Source organism: Diachasma alloeum, unplaced genomic scaffold, assembly GCF_001412515.2.
Source record: "Diachasma alloeum isolate Michigan unplaced genomic scaffold, Dall2.0 Dall_scaffold_00336, whole genome shotgun sequence".
NCBI classification, from domain to species: Eukaryota; Metazoa; Arthropoda; class Insecta; order Hymenoptera; family Braconidae; genus Diachasma; species Diachasma alloeum.
The window spans coordinates 1174616-1198622 of NW_021680475.1; the positions used below are offsets into that span (position 1 = coordinate 1174616).

General features: G+C 38.3%; 2 protein-coding genes across 4 annotated transcripts in view; both read left to right on the forward strand.

Moving 5' to 3' along the window:
* Positions 1-8200: 8200 nt before the first annotated feature.
* On the forward strand, positions 8201-16746 carry LOC107040458 (N-acetylgalactosamine kinase). The gene is made up of 9 exons (XM_015260549.1): positions 8201-8289; positions 9858-10021; positions 10104-10277; positions 12215-12422; positions 14056-14164; positions 14260-14552; positions 14609-14720; positions 14814-15009; positions 16501-16746. Exons 2-9 carry the CDS (start codon positions 9900-9902, stop codon positions 16673-16675), a joined length of 1389 nt encoding a protein of 462 aa, XP_015116035.1. The 5' UTR covers positions 8201-8289; positions 9858-9899; the 3' UTR covers positions 16676-16746.
* A 2308-nt stretch (positions 16747-19054) lies between these two features.
* The window catches only part of LOC107040468, a 29712-nt gene continuing 24759 nt past the window's right edge, over positions 19055-24007 (forward strand). For all 3 annotated transcript variants that reach the window (XM_015260562.2, XM_015260563.2, XM_015260565.2), the window contains exon 1: positions 19055-19319. In XM_015260562.2, the coding sequence (XP_015116048.1) occupies positions 19245-19319 (75 nt within the window). In that variant the 5' untranslated portion in view covers positions 19055-19244. The remainder of the gene's footprint in view (positions 19320-24007) is intronic.

The window sequence follows — 24007 nt, forward strand, 5'->3', positions numbered from 1 at the left end:
CCACACACGCATTCATCATTACATCCCCCATCAATTTTCCCATTCCAAACATTTCAAGATTTCGTTTTTCTCAGAGTGAGAATGCCCACTGAACAAAGACATTGTCACAAACGTTTCAGAAAAGTTATCACCACCTTCCGGTTCTTAATGGTGTACTGTCCTCCTCGTAGCAAAAATTTTTGCTGTTATCCCCACAAATTTAAAGGGCGTGCAAGGGATTTCGTGCGTCGGATGTGGTGCACCCCTCGATTCAATTTATACCCACTCTCCTCTCCAACTTCCGATTGTTGACTAGAGGCTAGAATCTTTTTCGTAGATTGAGCATTGGCTCCACTCTCGGTCGAGCCATTTCCGGATTTTTCTCTCTATGAAATACGAGCTTCCGTTCCATCGAAGAGATTTGCCAAAAACCAGTCTCAAGTGGTAAGCCGCTTGGAGAATAAATCGAATCGCAAAATGGATCTCAATGGCAATTGTCTCGCATCGCTGACTGGTCGAAATATGTTTCATACGTGTTTGAGGGACTATGAACATGTGATTTAGGGTGGGTCTAGTAATGGACGCACATCTAGGTCATTCGTAGACATGGAATGAATAATTGAATCAAATCCCCTTTCTATTCCATTGTTTTGCTTCCTTTCTTCCTGGAAGATGAGATGAAAACACCGATAGTAGGGACTTGTAACACTGCAGCACGAACAGTGAGTGGGATCAAGAGAGGGACAGAGCAAGGTGAACGATAAACCAAGCGGCCTGGAAAATGTGCGGATCAACGAACGAGATGTTTCAGCAAAAACTCTGTCTCAAATCGGTTACGAGCCAGTCCTGGGTGTATATATAAGGGCTTCAACTCGGTTTGTGCTTTACTCTCGACTTTTCTTTGCTTTTGACTAACCCCACCCCACCCGCTCGACCCTTAATACTGTACGTTATATCGTTTCCTCATTTCCCCCCCATTTCCCTGTACTTCCAGTTACTATATATCCAGAGGAGCTCCAAAGGATTTATGTGAAATGTAATGTGAATTAACCTAACGTTTGTCCATGGCTGATATAAAAGATCACGACGCCGTTTCGAGTGATTGAAGTGGGTGAATAATTGGGCTTAAATCATTTTTTATTCAAAGGATTTGAAAGTTGGATGAAATAATCTGATCAACTTCGCTGATGATCACCCTGAAGATTGTAATTATCGTACTGAAGAGAGATAATAATACAGATTTATGGCACGCCGTGCAATAAGTCGAGTTTAAAGCACGCTGCGCGAAGCACGATGTGGCATAAAATAGTATAGCCCACTCGGGCATAAACTTCGTTTTCAACGAATGCGAATACAGGCCGAGCCGAAGGCGAGGTCACATTCGTCGAAAACGAAATTTGTGCCCTTGTACTCTAATGTACTATTCAACCAATAAAAATTTGGTCCAAGGAGCCTATTCTTGAGTGGATCGGAAATATTTCAGTCGAAGAAATTCTCGCTGCGAGCAAAATGCCTGATCCGTCAACTTAGCCCTCAAGGTATATCCCTAGAAAACAGGCTTTTCTTATTATTGCTCCCATGTTTTTTACAGTTAATGTTTATAATATTCTCCAGCTATTGAACAAAATTCTAACTAGGTGTACGGCACAGTTGAGGAGATAATAATGAAATGCCGGCTTCGAACACGCGAGGCTGTAATAAAATTATATTTAGTAGATAGGAAAAATTCATGGAAATTCTGAATACTGTGATTTTTTTGTAAAATATTAGAAAGAAAAAAATGGAAATTTTCTACACTGATATATCATTTGGTGCAAAATTTTGAAATTTGGAAGTTAAACATGGGGATTTGCAGCGAGTCGAGTTTTCGAAAGATTTTCATAACTTATTGATGTAAGTATGGACCAATGAAAAATGTTTAATGTCTTCGATATATCCGAGAATAGGAATACAATTTATGCCTCTAGGGACGGAAAACCACCATTCTAACCGCGCTTCGCTCGGTTAAATCGTGGTTTTCAGTCCTCGAGGCATAAAATATCGTGTGCCACACGGCAGTAAAAGTATTTTCTGACTTATGTGATTATAACCCTCGCCTTCGGCTCGGGTTATAACGCCACGTTCGTCAGAAAATACTTTTACTCCCTAGGGGCACAATATACTATTTTGACACTGCTGCTACGTTCACCTATTCATAGGAAGAGAGTGGATTATTTCATTCCTAGGATTTCTGTTGTTTTTGATAATCCTCGGAATGACATAACCCCGTTCCTCCCTGCATTTACGAAGAAAAATCGAACTATACCCTGCAGTTATGACGAAAAATAGTACGTGTACCTAGGAAGGAAAACAGGACATAAAAACCCGCGTGTCTACAGCCCTCGGCTTTGCCTCGCGCAGTAATCCAGACGCGGGTTAGAATGTCCTGTTTTCCACCCTTGGTGCACAATCTACACTGAGAGAAACACGAAAAAGTCCTCAAACAAGTATTACACTGAGAGAAAAATATGATTCTTCTGACTATATTCCATCACCATCGAATTATAGTCAAAAAGTCCTCAACAATTTTTTATGGGTTACGTTAACTATGGCCGGAGAAGTAATTACTACAATGGAATGTAGTCATTGCAACTATTTTATAGTTCTACTCACGATAGATTTGTCGTGGTTACTTTTGAACTTTGGTTAGTTTAACTGCATTTTAATTTGCAAAAATTACGCTTGTGAAGTTACTATAATGTTATGTGCCGCATACAAAAAAAATCGTATAGTTCACCAAAACTGCCTCAACTATTTTCTTATTGTAAATCGAACTTCAGATTTTTCTCTCAGTGTAGTTGTGCGCTGGGATGAAAAATTTTTGTCGCAAAAATAGCTTTAGTTATTGTAAAAAAATGACATTCTCTGTACACGCAAGAATACTATATTCCCTGCCTAGAAAGGGAAAATAAAGAAGTAGTGCCCACGTGCAGAATTACGACCCGAGCCGAAGGCGAGGATGGTAAACACGTGGGTGAGGGTCCTTTATTTTATCTTCCATGGTTCGGACGTTATTTTCCGTCCCGCGAAGCGGGAGGGAAAGCTGCACTTTGCGCCCGCCATGGCGGAAATGTCATTTCTACCACTACTTCTTCGTTATTCGAACTCCCATACGCATTTTACTCCCAAAAAATGTTTGTTGTATGCGAAACAAGGGGTAGTAGTTTTTCACTTCGGCTATCTGATAATCACAGACAAAAAATGGTCCCGTAAATGAAACAATAATAATGATGTAATAGCAATCTTGGAACTTAGGGACAAAATATTTGTTGATAAATTTTCCTCTGTATGAGATATTTTCATCTTGAAAAGGCACTGTCTGGTGTGAATTATCCGCATCTTGAGCCAAATATTTCGTTGCTGTGGAAAGCAGAGACATTATTCATGGTTGAGACTTTCAAATTCGAACCAAACAAATTCTTTTTTGGTAATTTTCAACCAGCGATTTTGTTCACCCAAACAAGATTTGTTTGACAAGGTGTTTGTTTTTCTCTCAACGTACTATTGTCTGTTGTCGTCTACATCTACCGGAGGAATGCCACTGCATCCCTTTGCAGTATCCCTCCATTGGGCCAGTCCAGTAGTCCTTGTGTACACGGAGAGAAATGTTCAGTAAAAATTACGGAACTGACAATTCGCTCACCGATTACGGAGTCGATTCAGAAAATTTAAGTGACGCGATCGTAATTTTTCACAGGAGATTCACATAAAAATTACGGAACGCTCTGGAAAAATCCCGTGACAGTTCCCTAAAATTTCCTACAACCACATTTCGCTCCGGAATTACGGAAAAGATACGTAATTTTTATTGAAAATTTCTCTCCGTGTACGAGGAGGGGGCGAGGCCCAAACAGCGCCTTCACCCCTTGGTCTGGTCGTGGCGTCAGAAGTAGTATGAATGTGGCCGTCCGTGTGTTATTCATGCTCGTATGCGGGTGTTTACAGTTGTTTTGCGATTCATGGGTCATAAGGAATATAGGAATCGGAGAATTAGGAAAAACTGACCCCATGCAATTCGCTATTGTCAAGTATGGATACGATTCATTGCACCACCAAAAAAAAAAAAATTACTTTTGCTCAGTAGAAAAAGTACTTGTATCCAGCACCAGGGGGTTTCTGGGGAAAAGGCACATTTTTGTACTTCCTCGAAGTTACAAAATAACTTGATGCGAGTATCAGGCGCCAAGTACCTGTGTACTGGTGAGAAGTAGCTCAGTACTTGTCACAAGTACTTTTGTTACTTGGGACAAGTAAAAAAATTACTTTTACTCGGCTGGTTCTTTTCAAAAGTACCAAGCAAACTCAATATGAGTTGAGTATAAGAACTCAAAAATATTTTTTTGAAATTAAGTCCTAAAAGTACTTGAGAGAAGTTGGAAAATTACTTTTCACTAGTACTTTCGGTACTTGTGAAAAGTACTAAAAGTACGGGCAGAAAGTAATGAAGCTACTTCCTCCCAGTACCATTTTTACTCGATCGGCAGATGTGGTACTTCACCCAAGGACACAAAATGTGCTACGAGTATTTTTAGAACTTCTTACAAATGAACTTCCTCCAAGTACCGATCGGTACTGGTGAGAAGTACCTTTTATTTGGGTCCTGCATCTTCACTAAAATATGAAGATGAAGAGCGATCAAATTTACCGAATTCAAACTTCGGAGAATTCTACAATGGCCATCTGCAGAGGATTGCCCCAACTTCGTCAAGATGTCTAGTTGCAGAGCTCAGTCACTGTTGGTTACATTGGTTACTGAACGAGCTGTTTGTTGGCCACTATTGGTAACCTTCAGTAGAATCGGAATTCGAAGAAGTAGGGATCCGTTCACCGAAAGTCGGTAACGTATCCCAATGATAACCGAGGAGACGCTGATAAAGTGAGCACCCAAGAGGGGGCAGATGTGCCATCATTCGGGCTCTAGCGCCCCTCTCCGTCAAACATGTGGAGTATCGTATCAGCCGGTTTGATAAACTAGCGCCGTCGCGGCCGCGACGTTGATGCTGTTGCTCATGAAAATGATCATGAAAATGCGCTTTGTTCATTTGAATACGAATGTAATGTGGAATGAAGGGTGCCATGGACGTTAGAATCACTCTCAAACTGATGAATTTTTCAAAACCTTACGTAATAGATTCTGATGATTTCATCGATTCATTTCACCAATTTATATTCAAATTCAGTTGGGATAGCAAGAAATTCAAATCTTCTTGTTGTTTTCTCAAATTAAAGATGTGTATTTTATTTCCTAAATGGTGAGATCCGAAGAAAATCGATTCCAATAGATTCTTGTTTCCATTCTCTATTTTCTCTAAAATCGTATCGCAAATTTCTTTGTTATCTATTGAATAGCGCCGCCAAGGCTGCGATGTTGATGCACTGTCATTATTCCTTTTCTCATCTTGGCGTGGACACGTCTATGTTTTCGTTATGAGGTATCATCTTGTGGAATTGAGTATAAGCCTTAGCGGAATCACATCATATTCTTCGTTTCATCGGCCAATATTCAATAAACTGACATTAAAACATGTAAAACATGTAACTGTACATATATGCTTATTCAAATAAATATGTATGAGAAAAAACTATGAAGTTTATGAAAGAAAAACAAAAACCATAGACGTATCCACGTAAAAGTACACCTGTATCAACAATACAGAGACTTGTGAATTTTTTACATTCTTTGTATTTCTTTCAAAAATTAATGATTCATCATTTTCTTATTATACTGAGTATTAAGATTACTATGTAAGCAATTCTTCTCAGTTCATCATTTCTTCGATTCCAATATTTCAATAAGCGATTCACTACTTCTGAATTCCTGTGCTCACTGAATGAGGTTGTAACTATGGATATTATCAAAATTCTATTCAGAATACAAAATAATAATACCCACAACCCAGAATTTTTTAGCCTTCTTTCCCTTCATTCCTCTTTACTCCTTTATGAAAGCATTCAATTATTTTTTAAAATTCGGAGTACCTACTCCTCGCATTCACGATTTTCTTCACAATTTAATTATTTGTCGATGGCATAAACTTTAAACTTTGATGAATGCTCTGAAATTTTGTGAAATATCCCACGAAATCCTGAATTTTTGTCTAAAATTGGAAATTGTTGTGGAATTGTTGAGAAAATTCAAGGAATTGATCGAATTTTTCAAATTGTGTTCTTATTGCTTATATTAATCAATTGGAGTGCCATGGTTAGGATTACATGACTCCTCCATATTAGTTTTATTCGAAAAATTCCCCCTTTGTCTATCAATTGTTCTTCCCTTATTGATTCACAAATAATTTACCGTTTGAGAGATACCGAAAATTTTCTCAAAATCTCGAAAACTCGTGGAGAATTCAATTTTTTTAGGCGAAAACCTCGTAATTGCTTTAAATTGGAAAAACCGCGAATCATGTTACATTCAGATAGAAACTGAAGATTCTCTGATTTTTTAAAGAACCTGCCAACTTCCTCGAAGTTTCTTTAATTCATCCTTTATTCGTCTTTTCAAAATAATAGTTATTAATGTTCAAAAATCTTCTCTCAATGAGTGCTTATATCAGAAATTAGACAAACTTCAAAATTTTCATATTAAGGGTTCAGTCTTAACAGTTTCGGTTTTGAATTATCTCAGTCAAGCTGAAGGATTCCATTCTCATATTTATGTCGATAGTCCTTTCCTTATACCCCTTTTTTTATCACATTGCACATTTCTATTTTCAATTCATTGTTCATAATCATGCTCATTGCAAAAACAATGCAAATGATGAAAAAAATGTCCTAATTTATTAGCTCCTAAATTTTTATATTACAATGAATTGCTTGTGCATGTGCTAATTAGCATGCTCGCTGAATGAGATTTTAATCTTTGTTACAATTCAACTTCTCAAACATAATTTAGAGAGTAAATTGCTGGTGTTCAATGTTTACTGATCTTCTGGTAGAAGTACATGCTAACACTGTTATCATTTTGCATTAGATAACTCAGTAATGCATCACTTCATGTTTGAGGCAGCATATTAAATATTGAAAATGAAAATGACAGATTGGCTTCTGCTCCATCCTTTTTCGTGAATCTTCATGAAAATTGTGAAATTCATCTTAATGATTCAGATGATATGATATGAATATAATCATTCTGGTTCTTTGCCATTATGGAGTCTTTAATCGCTATCTTTTATTCGTAATAGAATTTTTTAATTTGGGTATTATTATTATTTTTTACTGCGTTACATTCAGATTCTCCTATACTTAACACAAAAATTGTAAGATAATTTCATAACTCTATCCATTGATTCTCATCAGCTTGGTTTGGAGGAAACCTCAATAAACGCAACATTAAGAAAGTTGAATGATTCTATTTTCTTCTGACTTAAATTGATTGGAAAATTCTAATTGCTTCATTAATAAAAAATGCAGAGTACTTAGATATAGGATATTCATATACTGCATAATAATTCAAGTAACCTGAAAGTTTTGATTTTCATATTGCTAGAATTTACTTTTACTTTTCAATTAATTAAAACACTCCTAAAAATGACTACTTAATGATCCCTGAAATTTTAATTCTTTTTTCCATTATCTCCATTAGTAAAATTGCTCTTTGCTCATAATTATGGGGAACCATTTCAAAAATATAGAAAAATAATAGGAAGACGTCTTTTTGGTGTAAATTAATAAGATGATTGAAAAATCGAGATTTTCGGAGACCATGAGCCCTTTTTTTATGAATCATTCAATGATAATGAATATTTCATTCCAAGAATAATTTTTCCTAAATTGTAACAGATTTTCTCTACTCCCAGAATTTTACAAAAATAAATTTAATGTCAAAATAATTGTATTTTTAGAAGTGAGAACCATTCCATTATTCATTCTTAAGAAGAGAATCTTGAAAATTGCAAATATTTTCGGAATTTTGTTCGAAAAACTTTCTAGCTAATTCAATTGAGGAATTGGTGATTTCTCAATTCAAGTTATAACTCCGCTTTGTAATTCTCGCGCGCTGTTCTAAATAGCCCCATCGCATCGTCATGAACCGTCTCTTGTGGACTCGCCAAAAATTCTCCGGTGCGCCACGACACTTCGCGTCACTGTGCCATGAGGATGCGCAATGCGCATTTGTGGAGGCCGCCATGACAGTGCTCTCTTTTTTACGATAAGGACTCTATCAGACAGTTGCATTTTTCTTTGGTGGGAACATAATCAACAGCGTGATAAACTGTGCTGTTGGCTCGCCATTAGTGCATTCCACACAGTTATCCATCGTCTTTTGAGGTGAGTCGATTCTTCCATTGTGACACTCTTATTTGGAATTTTTAGAGAGTTATTTGAAATGTACTTCATGCTTTATCCGGAAAATCGATTTGACGGCAGACTGACACGGTTATAACTACTGTCGGCATTGAGGAAATGTAGTTATAACTACTGTAGTTATAACTACTGTCGGCATTGAGGAAATGCCGGTTTTCCGAGCGACGCGACTGGCGAGCGACGACTCTATTTCATAATAACAACAATATCATTGAAAAACATCTGTGTCAACGCCCGATAAATGTAGCTTGGGGTTCCTAAAATTCCAGTCGTAAATTACTGCTAACACAACATTTTCCGATTCTTGAGAAAAATGTGAACATTTCAGTAACTGAAAGCTGACATCAATGTCATTGGAAAACAGCTACGTCAACACGCGATAATTGTGTTACTGCATTCTCAAAATTTTCATCAAAAACTAATAACTAATATAACTAATAGAACTAATATTTTTAGATTGATCAGACAAAATTAAACTTCTGATTACCTGAAAAAAATGATTTACCGTAATTAAAAAATATTCAATCATGAATAATTTAACGGCTAATTCTTCGAATTCAAATTTACGCCAATAAAATTCCACGATTTGACACTATTTTGTATAGTCACCACGGCAACTAATATCACCTGATATTTTTTGACAACTTCACTGGTAATTTTTCAAGTTACTTATAGTAATTTATGTCGCGTCGTGCAATAAGTCGAGTTTATCGCACGCTGCGCTTCGCGCAGCCTGCTCAAAACTCGACTTCTGCACGACTTGACATAAAATATTATAGAGCACTCGGTAATAAATTTCGTTTTCAACGAATGTGTGTACAGACCTCGCCTTCGGCTCGTCCTGTAAACTACACATTCGTTGAAAACGAAATTTGTGCCCTTGTACTCTAATGTACTAAAAGAAAATCTTTGACGACTTGAATTCAGTAGCGAAGTGGTAAACCGGTATAAGTCGATTTTGACTATTGGCCAGTTTTCAATAGATATCTCGGAATCAGCTCTCAATTTGTTCTGCAAAACAGGTTATGACAAAAGTTTTGCCATTTCCCTTAGATTTTGAGATATTCATTGAAAACTGGGCAGTAGTCAAAATCGACTTATACCGGTTTACCACTTCACTACTGAATTCAAGCTTGCCTTTTTTCAACTGTTAATTTCGTCCCATGGTGCAACATTGAATACGACTTCAGCTCGAAAATTTGGGTATTTCCCTCGAGATTCCTTGCATACAAATGCACCTGTCAGGAAACATCCGATAATTGTGAAGCTCTTGTGATATTGTATGTGAATAGAATACGTAGGACTTTGCAAGAAAATTCAACGTAAATTATTCATTCCTGCAAAGATTTCAATAGAAATCAATGAATGTGAATCGTAAATGTAAGGAAAATCAGATTTTCCTGTACCGTGTCGATGGATTCAAATTTGAATCACCCCCGACACCCGATTCCGTTTTATCGTTTCTTTATCGTAAAATTATCGCGGATTGATTTCTCAGATCTCAAATATGACCATTTATCACCTCTTTCCAGATTGTTTTCGTGCAAAAAGATACTTTTTAAGATTCAAACAAAATGGATAAAGTACCGATTCTCGTGCCAGGTGACGCCGGCAAAACGAGACTAAAAAAATTGGCCTCACATTTTGAATCTCACCACGGAGCGAAGCCGGAATTTTTTATCCGCGTGCCAGGGCGGTAAATGAATATGGATTGATGTTCAAACGTTTGGAGCCCGAGCGTATTGAAATATTCAATCAATGACTGTTATTCATTCCAGAGTGAATTTAATTGGAGAACACATTGACTATTCCGGTTATGCGGTGTGTCCGATGGCTATTGAGCAAGATATGCTGGTGGCGGTGGGACAGCGTAAGGAGGATCGAATATCGATAACGAATATTGATTCTAAATATGAACAAGTCGATATCGATCTATCGGTATCATCTTTCCGGTAAATTTATCAATTCCTCTTACGCGGAAAAAATATACTCGAATTGAGTGTATTTTATACCAGAATCAAGTATATGCATAAACCGATTCAAGAACCAAATAGGGGATGGGTGTTTCAATTCGAGAATCATTATTTCGTATCAGTCCGGATTGTCCGAAGCGCTCTCAAGTGTAATATAAGGGTCAGGCATTAAGTGTGAGACTATAAGGCTCAAAAATGAGGGTCAGAATATTAAACTCGCTCCGCTCGCCACCCCCCATATGACCCTTAATCTGACCCTTGCAGCCCTTATTTAGACCCTTACTCTGACCTTTGTGACCCTCAATTTGACCCTCATGACCCTTAATCTGACCCTCATGACTCTTAATCTAAGCGTTGTGACCATTAATCTGACCCTGTGGCCCTTATTCTGACCCTCATGACCATTATTTTGACTCTCGTCTCTTTATTTCGATCCTTGTGATCCTTAATTTGAACGTCTTAATTTCAAGTAGGGGGTGGGAGGGCAAAACGGACCAAGGGGGCAAAACGGACCCCTGGGGGCAAAATGGACCCCTAAAAAAAAGTTTTTTTTTTCTCACGAATAAAATTTTCCAAAATTCATCACTGAATAGGAGGGGTGAGAGTAATGGAGGAGGTGGTGCGCGGTGGGTGATGAAGTTAGACGCCAGATACTATTTTTGAACCAGTTAAACCCCGCAGGAAAGTTTTTTCTTTCAATAATGACACCTTTTTCACTTCGTAATTGACTTTTATAATTTATTATTAGAGGTGAACGTGAAAAGTATACTGCCATTCATGAAAATTGAGAACAACATCATGGTAAGATAACTTCATCCTAATGAATACGAAAATGTCCACGTTCTAATCAAAAGTCTTGGTGAAATTGGATGGAATGATGATGAATAAGAACAATGGTGATTAATAACAATAATAAATAACTTGCATATCCCGGGAAGTTAATAATAACAGTGATGATTAATAAAAATAATAAATAATAACAGTGATGATTAATAACAAAAATAAATAACAATGTAGATGAATAACAATAATGAATAATAACAAATATAAAATATGAGGTTAGTAATAAATAATAAAGTTTTAGTCTGATTCTTTGCACTCGTCACAAAAAAAGTACGTGGGTCCTGCATTTTCATCAATGTTAGCACAGGTACAATGAGCCCAACCGTTGCAACTCTGGCACTGAATCCACTCCCCACCACTGTCATAAAAACGTTTTTCACAATAAATGCATGGAACATTGTCTGCATCATTGGATTTCTTTCTGATTCCCCTCAAACTTGCCCCCCGATCCGTTTTGCCCCGTTGGTCCGTTTTGCCCCCCCCCCCCTCCCTACCAATATTTCATCACCAGAAATATTGGCGATTTAGATTTTTATAATATAGAAACTGAGGGCCTGAATGTAAAGGTGAAGGACTGAGGGTCAGAATATAAAAGTAAAAAAAGTGGGTGTCAGGCAATGAGGGTCATATAAGGGCTAAAAACGGTGATCAAGCATAATATATGACTTATAGTTAGACCCTCATTGCCTGAAACCCACTTTTTTACATTTATATTCTGACCCTAATATTCTGAACCTCATTCTTCAACTTCTACTATTGACCCTTTTATTCTGACACGTAAGGTCACCCTCAATTTCACCCTCATACTACAACCCGGCCTGATACAAAAGAATAATCTTCAAATTGAAATACCTATTCCCCAATTGAGTGTTAAAGATAGTTGAATTAAGTGTATTTTATTCTTGATTAAAGTATAAAGTATACTTGATATAAGATAATATACTTGCATATTTTACGCTCAATTCAGGTATACTTTTTCCGAGTATCGCATTTTCTGACCAAACAACAACAATTCGTTCATAAATGTTTATAATCATCATGGAGATGAACAGATGAACAAATTATGCTTCCAGTGAACTGTTGAAAAAAGATGATATCAAGTGGTACAAGTATTTCGTGTGCGGGCTCACCGAAGGCATTGAACTAGTTGCCAAATCAGGACAGGAGTACATACGTGGCTTGAACGTATCAATTTGGGGAACGATTCCTCCCGCAGCTGGTCTCTCGAGCTCCAGCGCTCTCGTTTGCTCCGGTGTTCTCGCAATTACCCATGCTGACAAGGTAATAGAGTCACCGAGAAGTGGAGAACCTAAAAGATTCAATAAGAGGAATCTCCTGGAAACTAACTATGCGATGCTTGTTAAAACTTCAGCGACTTAACCGTCTGCCGACTTTTATTCATGCGAGGTATAAGAACAAGTCTTGAGAAAAAGTGCGGAAATAAAAATGATAGATCCAGATTATGAGACACAAAGTTGAATAATAATTATGGAGGGTTCGGGTTTTCAGATAGTTTAATTCCATTGTCCAAGGTATTTTACTCGGTGAAAATTTGTAAAACGACTATCACGCTTCCGCCTCGAGGCTATGTATCAAGTTGAAGTTTCCATGGGATATGACGTTGAATAATATTTGCGCATGAGTAAAGGGGATGTGTTGATTTAACATGACACCCACCCTGAAATTCATGAGTATCAGTAATTTCAAATCCATCTCTCATTATAAATAGAAGATTCATCGAGTCAACTAAGACGTATTGATCTTTTGATTAATTCACTCAAATAACCTGAATATTGCTAGTTTATGTTTGATGCAGAGTGCACTTGAGATTAATCGAAACGTAATTAACGGAGCGCTGCAGATCTTGCGATGTGATTCTTTCATACCATCAAATTTTGAGCGATGAGATTCAAAAATATGGTTATCAATGACTTGGGAGGTTTATAAACTAAATGACGAGAGGTTTTAAGGTCCATCTCCCAAGTTATCTAGTTTTTCCATTCAAGGTCCCAACATTAATCCCTCACGTATGAGGTTGATGCATTGCATCGACCCATGAAAATATGAATGATTCTCTTTAAAATTCATTATTTCCAAAACTATGGAATTTAATTCAACCAAATAAATAACAACGAAAAAAGGAGCTACACTTCAATTACATATCGGCTTCATAATTCTCCGTTAATTAGAAGTCATTACATTTTACTTGTATCGAGCGTCTCCACGCTTGGAATCAAAAGGGTCCCGCCCGTGACGGGTTAAGAACTTTTCGCTCGGTGATGAGTTAAAAATCGCGCTGTTGATCGTTTTAGATGTAACAAATTTTGGAAGAGCCATTCGAACCGAAAATAGCGTAAACGAAAAAAAAAAAACTTGAATTGAGTATATTTTATTCTAAAATCAAGTATATACATAAACCTGATTCAAGAATAAAATATACTTGATTCAAGTATATTTTATAATCAAATGGCAGATGGGTGTTTCAATTTGAGGATCATTATTTCGTATTACTCCGGGTGAGAATAATAACCAATTGAAAATAACATATACCTGAATCAAGTATTTTGATACTCAATTCAGGTATATTTTTTCCGTGTTGATAACTGTTCGCTATTTTCACGTAATCTTCACCTTCCTTCACATTCGTCACCAGCTGCATCAGCTAGCAAACAATGTTTTCCGGGCGTTTATAAACTAAACGACGAGGCTTTAAGACCCATCGCCCAAGTCATCCAGTTTTTCCATTCAAGGGCACACCATCAAGAGCCCCTTACGCGGTGATAAGTCAAGAATCGCTGTCGACCATGTTATATATAACAAATTTTGGAAAACCCATACAAACCGAAAGTAATTGACATTATCAATAGATCGCTATCTTTGCATAATCTTCATCTTGTCTTTCATTCGTCATCAGCTGTATCTAGCAAAGGATGTTCTCGCAACGCAAAGCGCAAAAGCGGAGAGACTGATTGGTACAGAGGGTGGTGGTATGGATCACGCAATAGCTTTCCTCGCTCAGAAAGGTAAAATTCTTACATCCCACATTTTCATTAAAGAACGTGATGAAAAGCTGCGTTATTACGACAGTGTCAGTGATTATATTGATTTTCCGTCCCAGGCACTGCAAAGCTGATAGAGTTCAACCCACTACGTGCCACAGACGTCACACTACCGTGGGATGCTGTCTTTGTTATAGCCGATAGCATGAAGCGGCACAACAAGGCTGCATTCAATAACTATAATACCAGAGTCGTTGAATGTAAGTTAGCGGCTAAAATTATCGCTAAAAAATATGGTGCCAGTTGGAGGGACGTTGAGATACTCAGTGACGTCCAGAGGATGCTGGGAAAGACATTGAAGGAGATGGCAGATATTGCCTCTCAGGCATTAACTGATTGTGACGTGTCAGAGGTAATCAGCTTCCTCTCATTCCCTATCATTTTTATTGACTTCTCCTCAAACTTCAGGTATGTAGAATTCTTGAAGTATCGGCGAGAGAGCTGTCAGCTCTTGTGAAAATTGACGACAATGATACGCGGAAATTCCACCTCCGCAAACGAGCTCAACACGTATTTGAGGGTAAACAATTTCACATCTTCTCTTAAATCGTTCACCTTGCATACAATTCTCCTAAATCGTTCATTCATTAATCTTGATTGATTGGTGTATCAGAGGCTGCCAGGGTTATCGAATTCCAGAGTGTTTGCAGCGGGGAGGGGAGTAACCAGATTCAACGATTAGGGGAATTGATGATTGCCAGTCATACGAGTCTGCGGGATCTTTTCGATTGCAGTATCACTGAGGTGAATCAGTTGGTCGATATGGCACTCGAGAGTGGGGCGGCTGGTGCCAGATTGACGGGAGCTGGGTGCGTATACATACTATGTTCGTGGAACAATAGTCCACGAATGCTGTACCAACACGGAACAAAATATAACTTAATTGAGAATAAAATATACTTGAATCAAACATATTTTATAGCCAATTGGGGGATGGGTATTTCAATTCGAAGATGATTCTTTTGTATGAGACCGGGTTGTAGCAAGAGCTCTTAAATGTAATATAAGGGTCAAAAAGTGGACGTTAAAAAATGAGGGTCAAAATATTAGGGTTAGCACATTGTTACGGAATAAAGTAAATGACTATTTCCCCTGTGTGAATGAGAATGGAATGGAACGGAATGCATAGTCTTTTGTACGATTGTAGTTTGTTTACTCTTGTGTACGAATGTCAGACTGATTGAAATGTTGAAATATTAACTTGAATCTCCTGTAATAATAAATATTCGCCCCCAATTTAACTGGATCGTTGTGACATCATTTCTAATACTCAGAACTGCAACAATATAAAAGTAAAAAAAAATGGGTGTCAGGCAATGAGGGTCTAAATATAAGTCATATTTTATGCTTTATCACCCCTTTTAGCCCTTATATGACCCTCGTTACCTGCCACCCACTTTTTTTACATTTATATTCTGACCCAAATTTTGTGATCCTAACATTCTGACCCTCTCTTTTTAACCTCCACTTTCATTTCCTATGACGTCACAAAGATCTGGAACGCTATATAAATTCCCTTCTTTAATGTAGAAACTTTTTGACCCTTATATTCTCACACTTAGTGTCTGACTCTTATGCCCACAGAGAAATATTGAATAAAAATGACGTATCTTTTCCGTAATTCCGTATCTTTTCCGTAATTTTTATCTAAAATCACGGAATGTTACCAGAACGTTCCGTAATTTTTATCTGAAATCTCTTGTGAAAAATTTCGATACCGTCACTTAAATTTTTTGAGTCGATTCCGCAATCGGTAAGCGAACTGTGAGTTCTGTCATTTTTGCTGATCATTTCTCTCCGTGTATTGCACTCGAGAGCGCTTGGTACAAGTCGGGCTGATACGAAATAATTATTCTCGAATTGAAAAACCCATCCCCCGTTCGAATATAAAATATACTTGAATCAAGTATATTTCATTCATGAATCAGGTTTATGCATATGCTTGATTCTTTTTTTTTTTATATTCGGCCCTTTCTGCCCTCTGATTGGCTAATCGGCCCTATCCAACCCTATGCATGCGGCTGTGGATTCTACACTGCACCGCATTCGCTTTCCTATAGAACATAGGAGTAGCATGGGAAACCACAGAAAACCCATGCCGGTACAGGCGGTCACTATATTAGCGACCTCCCGCTCGCCGGAGCCACCGGTTGAAAAACTCGGTTCCACGGGGAATCGAACTCACAACCTTTCGCACACTAGGCTCGCACCTAGCCGCTTCGGCCACCGACGTCGGTTATGCTTGATTCTGATATAAAATATACTCAATTCAAGTATATTTTTTTCCGTGAATGTTCCAGATGGGGCGGATGCATCATTGCATTGACAACCAAAGACAAAGCCGATGAATTTGTGACAAACCTGGGTGACAAACTCAGGAAGGCGTATGGTCTGAGTGACGAGTGCAACATGGAGACATTGATCTTCAAAACTGAACCGGGCCAGAGAGCCGCAGTCTACCTCGCCGATTCTTAGAAAACATTCCATGTTTGAATACGCAACTTTGTATAATGTAAATTTCAATAAACGTTACAAGCTCTAAAGTAGTCCTTCAATTAAACTTTCCGAAACTCGAGAGTTCCCCAACAAATCTTGAGTTACCAAATGCATGAAGGATTCATGACGTAACGGAGAATTATCACAGGAGAGTCAGAGTCAGATCTGGGTTTCGCTCACCAACTTATTTCTCGGGGTGTACAGTACATGTTGAAGCGTTGGGTTGCATCACGCAAAACACTGGAAGACTTCTCGACACTCGAAAGTTCTAATCCAGCCCCTTTTCAATCCTTGAAATGTCTTGCAGGGTAATTGTGAATGAAATGGGAACTTTGAAAATCATGAGTAAATAGCAATAAATTTTCAAAAGAGTTATGAATGCCTGGATATTTTCTTGCCTGATTAGAGATATGAATTTTAGGAGAGAGCAGGACAAAATGATACTACACAGCCCAATGGAATGTCGACTAAAAAGTGGTCGTGATAGAAATTTCAATTTTCATCGAGTTTGTGTGAAATGGTATGCCAGGAATGCCAAAGATTCACCTAGTCGAATAATGAAGGTCGACTACTCTATTGGAAGAAATTATAATTTTCAGCAGAACCACATTGAATTCGATTTAGGAGATAACAATCATGAAATGTCATGATTGTCACTTCAAAAAAAATGCAAAAGGGTTTTCAAATTTTTGAGCAGCAGGAAAACGAAGATTGCAGTGGAGGCAGCACTAAACGGTAAAAGTTTTGGCCATTGTTTTGATTAGTGACGTTTTTGATGAATCACTTCTCTGGAATAACAACAGTAGTAGGTGATTTTTTTTCGGATATTCATTTTTCCAATATTTGCATAAGGTGAGAAGTTATAAGATCGATTCACTGGCGGATAATTATTATTTTCGTGTTCTTTCTCTCGTACGCCCTTTCGGGTTTTCGGGTACGACGAGACCGAACGCGCCCTACAGCGTGCTGCAATTGTAATAATAATAATTGGAAATCTCAAAATTAAATGGATCCTGAATTAAATTTTCCGCCTAAGACGACTGTGAATCAATGAGGAATAAGCGTGACAGACTTGCGAGATATCGATAGTTATCGACTCTAAGTGTATGTCCTTTTTAGAATAAAGAACGATGGCGCGCTTGAGTGTTTAAAGGAAAATCGTGACACGAAAACCGAAAGCCGACCGAAGTCGAACACATGCGGGCGGTTCCGAATGTTCGACCAATGATATTCGAGGAATGAGCGTTACGCTACAGCTTACGGCGTATGTTCTTTTTAGAATAGGATGATTTGTTCCCTTCCCAGTCCCCAACCTCCAGTACCGCATTGGCCGAAGGACGGGGGAAACCCTCACTAGAGGGAAAAACCTGTTCAGGTAGGGGAGGGTAGGGCAAAACGGGCCACTGATAGAAAATTGATAATTTTTGTTTTTGCTTCCGAATGGAGCAAATTCGAAGTCATTTGAGGTTTGAGGTGATTGGCAAATCTGATCAAATTGCCGTTCAACGACACTTGTTGTCTATAAAACCCCTGTGACGGTTACGATCCAAGGAACCCACTTTTACTTCACCACATTCAGTGTTCCTGATTTCAAGGGGAAAAAAACAAAAATGAGCAATTTTCCGTCAGTGGTCCGTTTCGCCCTAGGGGTTCGTTTTGCCCTGCAGTCCGTATTGCCCTCCCGGTTCGTTTTGCCCTACCCTCTCCTATCTGAAGAATATCTAAAAAAGGTGTGTGAAATTTAGACATTCTTTTTTCCTATGAAATCAGGCGAAACGACGCTTATTTGGCGCGGATTATAAGTGAAGAATTGCCAATGCTTATCTCCCCGTAATAACGCTACATGTTCTTGTGAACGACCTCGAAATCGCCATGTGCGGACGTAATACAACTAACTTTTGAAGAAGCTAAACACAGACTCATTTCGCCTCAGAGTTGTCCTGTTCCCCTGTATTGCCGTCCCATCGGCAGATAATCCCACCCATCGTGCACGTTTCGCCTCCTTTTTTCGTTTCCGAAAGTTTTAAATGAGCCCAGAATTTTCAACGTCGGATAAATTAGCATTATAAATTTCAACGGTATCGTTCGCCCTGAAGCCCAAGTGACGACAGATCCCTCTGAATCCTTTCAAACTGTAATGTTATGAGTATACCAACTCGGCTAACTTTTGATTTATCTACTCTGACAAACAACTAGCCCACGACCTGCATCACCTGTCTCAATACAAAATCTTCATTCCCATGAATTTACCTCAAAATAATGGAAAGCGCATGCGTTTTTCCGTCGCAACGCGCGGTTCGTGGAGGGCCAATTCAACGGATCCTTGTAGTTTACCATTTCAGTCGGCAGCGAGCCATCCTTAAGTAGAGCCACCGTCATTTCTCTCCCGTGTCTAAATCATTCCACGTAATATCTGAAAATTTGCATCAAAGGTGTCCGATAAATCGAGGTAATTGGGTTAAATTCCGTTGTATCGCGTTCGACAGGCCTGTCTTAATGAACTGCACTACGTTAAATTGGATGAGGTGATGCTCCATGTGCTCGCGGCATGGCAATTATGCAATCCTGTTGCTGCTGGCGATCCGTTCGCAGGGGAAGTTTCGCCTGTGCCATCTACACCGGGGTAAGTTATTCCATTAACCTAAGTGATTATTCCACTCCCCCTCGTTATGCTCCACCCACCTGAGATAAAATATAAATGTAGATAAATAATAATTTCCCACACGGAGAGAAAAATTCAATAAAAATTACCAGAAAAAAACGTAAAAATTGTGTTTCGAAACGGAATCCGCGGGCGAAGTAAAATTCCGTAAAAAGTGTGGGTCGGAATTGGAATTGTACGAATCGCCATGAAAATTCTACGATTTGTTCCCTAATTTTAGGGAACGGAACGTACAAATAACTCACCAGCTTCATAAAAATTGATGAACGTTCAAGAAGTTTTTATTTTGGAGGCATAATAAGTCGGCAAGTTTCTGTAAAATTTTACTTCTTCGGGAAAAATTACGTGACAATTTCGTACTTTGTTCGGTGATGGACCTGAGAATTCACTGAACATTTCAGATTTCTTCTCTTCCATTCCTATAAAAATTGCCAGAAAACGATTCCCCATTGCGGATTACGTGAATTGTTCTGTAATTTTTACTGATTATTTTTCCAACCCAAATATCGGGCAATATAATTGGCTCATTCGACATCACGTGGTACAAGCTACAGGGTTTTCAACTGATAATTTTTTGATAATTTTCTCTGGTAGTTGCTATATAAAAAACAAAACATCATGCAGTCGAATTAACCCCTCGTCAAACTGACAGATTGAATTCAATTGTGGTAATCCGAGGATTTTTATTCGAAATGAGTGTTAATTATACAATTTACGTTTCTCAATTGTGAGTTTCATCTCATGGTCCAATTATATTGCCCGACATTTGGATTGGAAAAATAATCCCCCGAATACCACACGAGCTTCGAAATTAATCGGGCATTTTCCTCAAGGTTCCCTGGATACAAACGAAATCGTCAAGTTTTTCAGGAAAAATTGACTCCTTCGTTTGTTTGCAATGAACCTATCGGAAAATACCCGATAATTTTGAAGCTCTTGTGGTATCACAAGTGAATATTTCTCTCCGTGCAAAAAAATGGATTACGTGAGCACACATTGTATCTCACCTCCCCTATTTTTGTCTTTTTCCCCCTTATGATTCGATCTTTCTGCGCGGGGATATCGAAGGGACAGATGTCATGTCTTGAATCGTCTTTGCAGGGTACGTGGTATTTCCATATTCCCAAGCGCTCACTCACAATAAAATTCTCGAGTTATGTCACCTCCTCATGACAACCATCCATGTTTAATACATCTCCGGGGACTCTTTGTTTGTGAAATGTTAGCAGGAGTTACTATTCAATAAAACGGTGTCACTCAAGATGTCGGAATATATAATGTTTGATCAAGTCACCACAATTTCATGCTGCGGGAGACAGGAGAAAACTCGCGTCAAACATTACCCAGTTGTGTATTCATCCCCGTGAATTCATGCCCCTATTTGTTATTTTCAGTCTCTGATTTTATGGAGTGCATTCTAATTCGCCCCACAAAAAAGCCGATGACATGCAAGTTTTATTTTCCTGTCGAACGCGAAACAAAGAGCACTTCCGTGGGGCAATAGCTAAATCCTACTGACGTGATTGTCCACAAAAAAGCCGAAGCCTGATAGCTATTCGAGTAAAAACTCCGGGGCAAAGCAATCAAAGCGGATGGAGCATAGAGAGTAAAGTGCAAAACAATAACTCGTGCCGGTTTCACGATATTCCAAGGGGACTTATGAGCGAGGTAAACACCGGAAAATGACAACAAATGGATTAGAAAAGTGGCAATATAACTCCGACATTAGGAGACAGAGTGGAGGAAGTTGTGAGAGGAAAATTGAGCTTGGCATGTGATATTGTCTGGGGACCGTCAGCTCATATCAAATTTTTCCCTGGGGTTTAATGAGCGGGGGCGAGCTTCTGCTTCCTCGACGAGTTCACTGGAGGTGTCTAGTGGATTTTCTCGACCCCCTGTGTAGCGCCAATATCTCGTTACTTTTTTCCCTCGTTTTTTCAGGTTCACAAAATAAAACAAACGTGACGCCTTATTCCCGTAGTATTTCACAAACGCGACAGCCACTTGTCTGACGACACTCGTATTGAGGACATGTGGGCAGGAGGAACGGATAGAGCGGTGTTTACTCAGGGGTGCCAATAACGGAAGAGCGAACAAAAAATACTGATACCAGCAAAGAGAGATAATTGAATTCACGGTTGTCTAGTTGAGGAACTCCCTCTGGAAAACTTGAACGGTTGATTTGTCTTCAAATCGTTTCTATGACTATTGAAGTGGTGGATAGAATTTGACAAAATTTGGTCATGTGATCAAATTACACTATGCTATCGTCAACCAACTGTCATACACTGTTAGACATTTTTTGAAATTTCATGGATAATATGGGAGTAAAGGCTGAAGGCCCTCGGGTAATGGCCATTTGTAAGAATGTATGTTTCTTGCAATAAATAACGTTAAACGTTAAAGTTATGGGGGTAATTATCATGATTTTGGGAAAAAATGGCTTCGAAATTTCAAGTTTCAAGTAGAATTCACGGAAATTCATGAGTTTTCAGTGGAAGTGAGAGTGAAATTTCATAACGTGATTGATTTTTTATTGAAACATGAATAATCAGAAGCAAAATGCCAGGAATTTTCCATGTTTCTCTAAAATTTCCTGATTTCTTCGAAGTTTCATGGAATAATTGAATTGAAAAATAATGCATTTTATTAATTTTCAGATCATTAGAACAGAAAATCAATGGAATCTTTGATTTTTTAATGACGGCATTTCCAGGAATTTCAGTGGAAAATAAACATGATTAAAATTTCCGGGATTTAACACGGAAAATTCAGAGGAAAATTTTTAACAGTATATCCTATCTCAATAATTGCTCATTTCCGATTTTCGTCTTCTGCCGAATTTTGGTCTCTTCCGTTCAACCTCTCAAGGACGGCGCCCGTTTGTCACTAACCGCAACAACGCTTTACATGGCAACGCGATTCATTAACTTCCAAAAGCCCAAAAATAATATAAAGTGGGAATAATCAAAGCGATTGTTCTTCCCAACAGACTTGAGATAAATTTGTAAAATTCTATATTGTTGGAAATATTCAAGTTTGAAAAGACACACACACTCACGCGTATACGAATATTTTGAAGATATTTACGGAAAACTATTTAAAAACCAATCGCTTTTTCTCAAACACTATTAGATCGATCGTCGGAAGTTTTGCACAGAGTTAGTCCTAGCGCTTCACCGAATGTAATTAGTTCTACGATAGGTCTTTCGCCGCATCGTGTATTTTACGATTTTGTGAAAAAGAAAAGTTTGGAAAAATTCATTTATTTGCAGTTTACGAGTAATTTTAACACTCTGTTGGTTTTTTATTTATTTATTATTACTCTGTTTGTTACGCAAAACTTATGAACGTCGTTGGTGGCATCGTGAGCATAGTTCCGTACAACAAAGAATGGGCTTACAATTTCTTTACAATTAAATACAATTAATGGAACAATTGAACAATCCACTTGGGAGCATATCATTGCAGAAATTCTCCACGAAAATTTCAGAATTTCTCCACGAAAATACATGAAAATATGATCTTAAAAAAAACTATTCATTTGAAATAAGTAAATTGTTTGTTTAATATAATCAAATCCTTTATCTTGAAACAAGTAAACAAGTCTATTTATTTGTAACAAAAATGTTCTTGAAATAGGTAAAAAATTTCGAAATGAAGATTTTCTCTGGGTGGAGGATTTTTAGTGCCAGAAAGTAAATCTAACCCTCAGGATTCGTCTGTATAACAGTCGGTATCTGAAACGAGCCAAATAATGACAAAAAAATGGGGTCGGCTGATCGTCATATGATAATGGTCAATTTATCATGGGACAAAAATAAAAGAGTTGGTCATATGTACGGTCCTATCTATAACTATAATCATGGTTAGAGTATTGTGGGAGACCTCAGGGGTCGAATAAATTCATTCGCTCTCCAATAGAATACACAAGGACCCTGAGCTGAATCGCCGAATATCCCATACACAAGTTGCATCTTAAACTGGAATCGATTGGAATGATGCCTGGAAGGCTCAAGATATCGCAATGCTCCACTAATATCGACATACGATTTCCCCCGGAAATTATTCTCCGAAGATTTGACAACTCCATTCACTTCAAAAACACGAGCAATGATGAAATCGTAAAGCTATGATAACATTGAAATGACAAAAATTGAAAAATTCTTCCTCTGATACTTATTGCTCGTAAAACCCGGGAGAGAAACTATAAAAAAAATATAATGTTGAACACGAAGTTCTTCGAGAGCGAACTTTCAAGCGTCCGTAAACCGCACGAGACTTTCCGGAACATTAAGTACACGTCGACTGCAGTGGATAAAACGAGTTATAGAGTAGTGCTACAAGAGTGATATCGATTCCGCGAAATGAAAAACTTGGAAGCATCATTTAATCAAGAGTGCGCCTAATTTAAATTTCGAGAGTTTGAAAGAATCTACGAAGAAATGGTCAATAGTTGCCCGAGTCGAGGATTTGGTTCCGATTGGACGTACACAGGTCTTTCAAGATCTCTCCAGACCTAGATGGACCTGGTAAGTCCTAATCAGTTCTGCGACGTACTTTTCCAGAGACCATTCGAATCCTCAGTTCTTTTCGGTCCTGAGAAGTCCTCCTCGATGCTACCGAGAACGCGTGATTTTACGAGCGGG

Coding starts and splice junctions, on each gene's coding strand:
- LOC107040458 (XM_015260549.1), top strand. CDS start 9,900: ATGGATAAAGTACCGATTCTCGTGCCAGGTGACGCCGGCAAAACGAGA. Junction 14,553..14,608: donor CTGATTGTGACGTGTCAGAG/GTAATCAGCTTC, acceptor CTCAAACTTCAG/GTATGTAGAATTCTTGAAGT. Junction 15,010..16,500: donor GCCAGATTGACGGGAGCTGG/GTGCGTATACAT, acceptor TGAATGTTCCAG/ATGGGGCGGATGCATCATTG.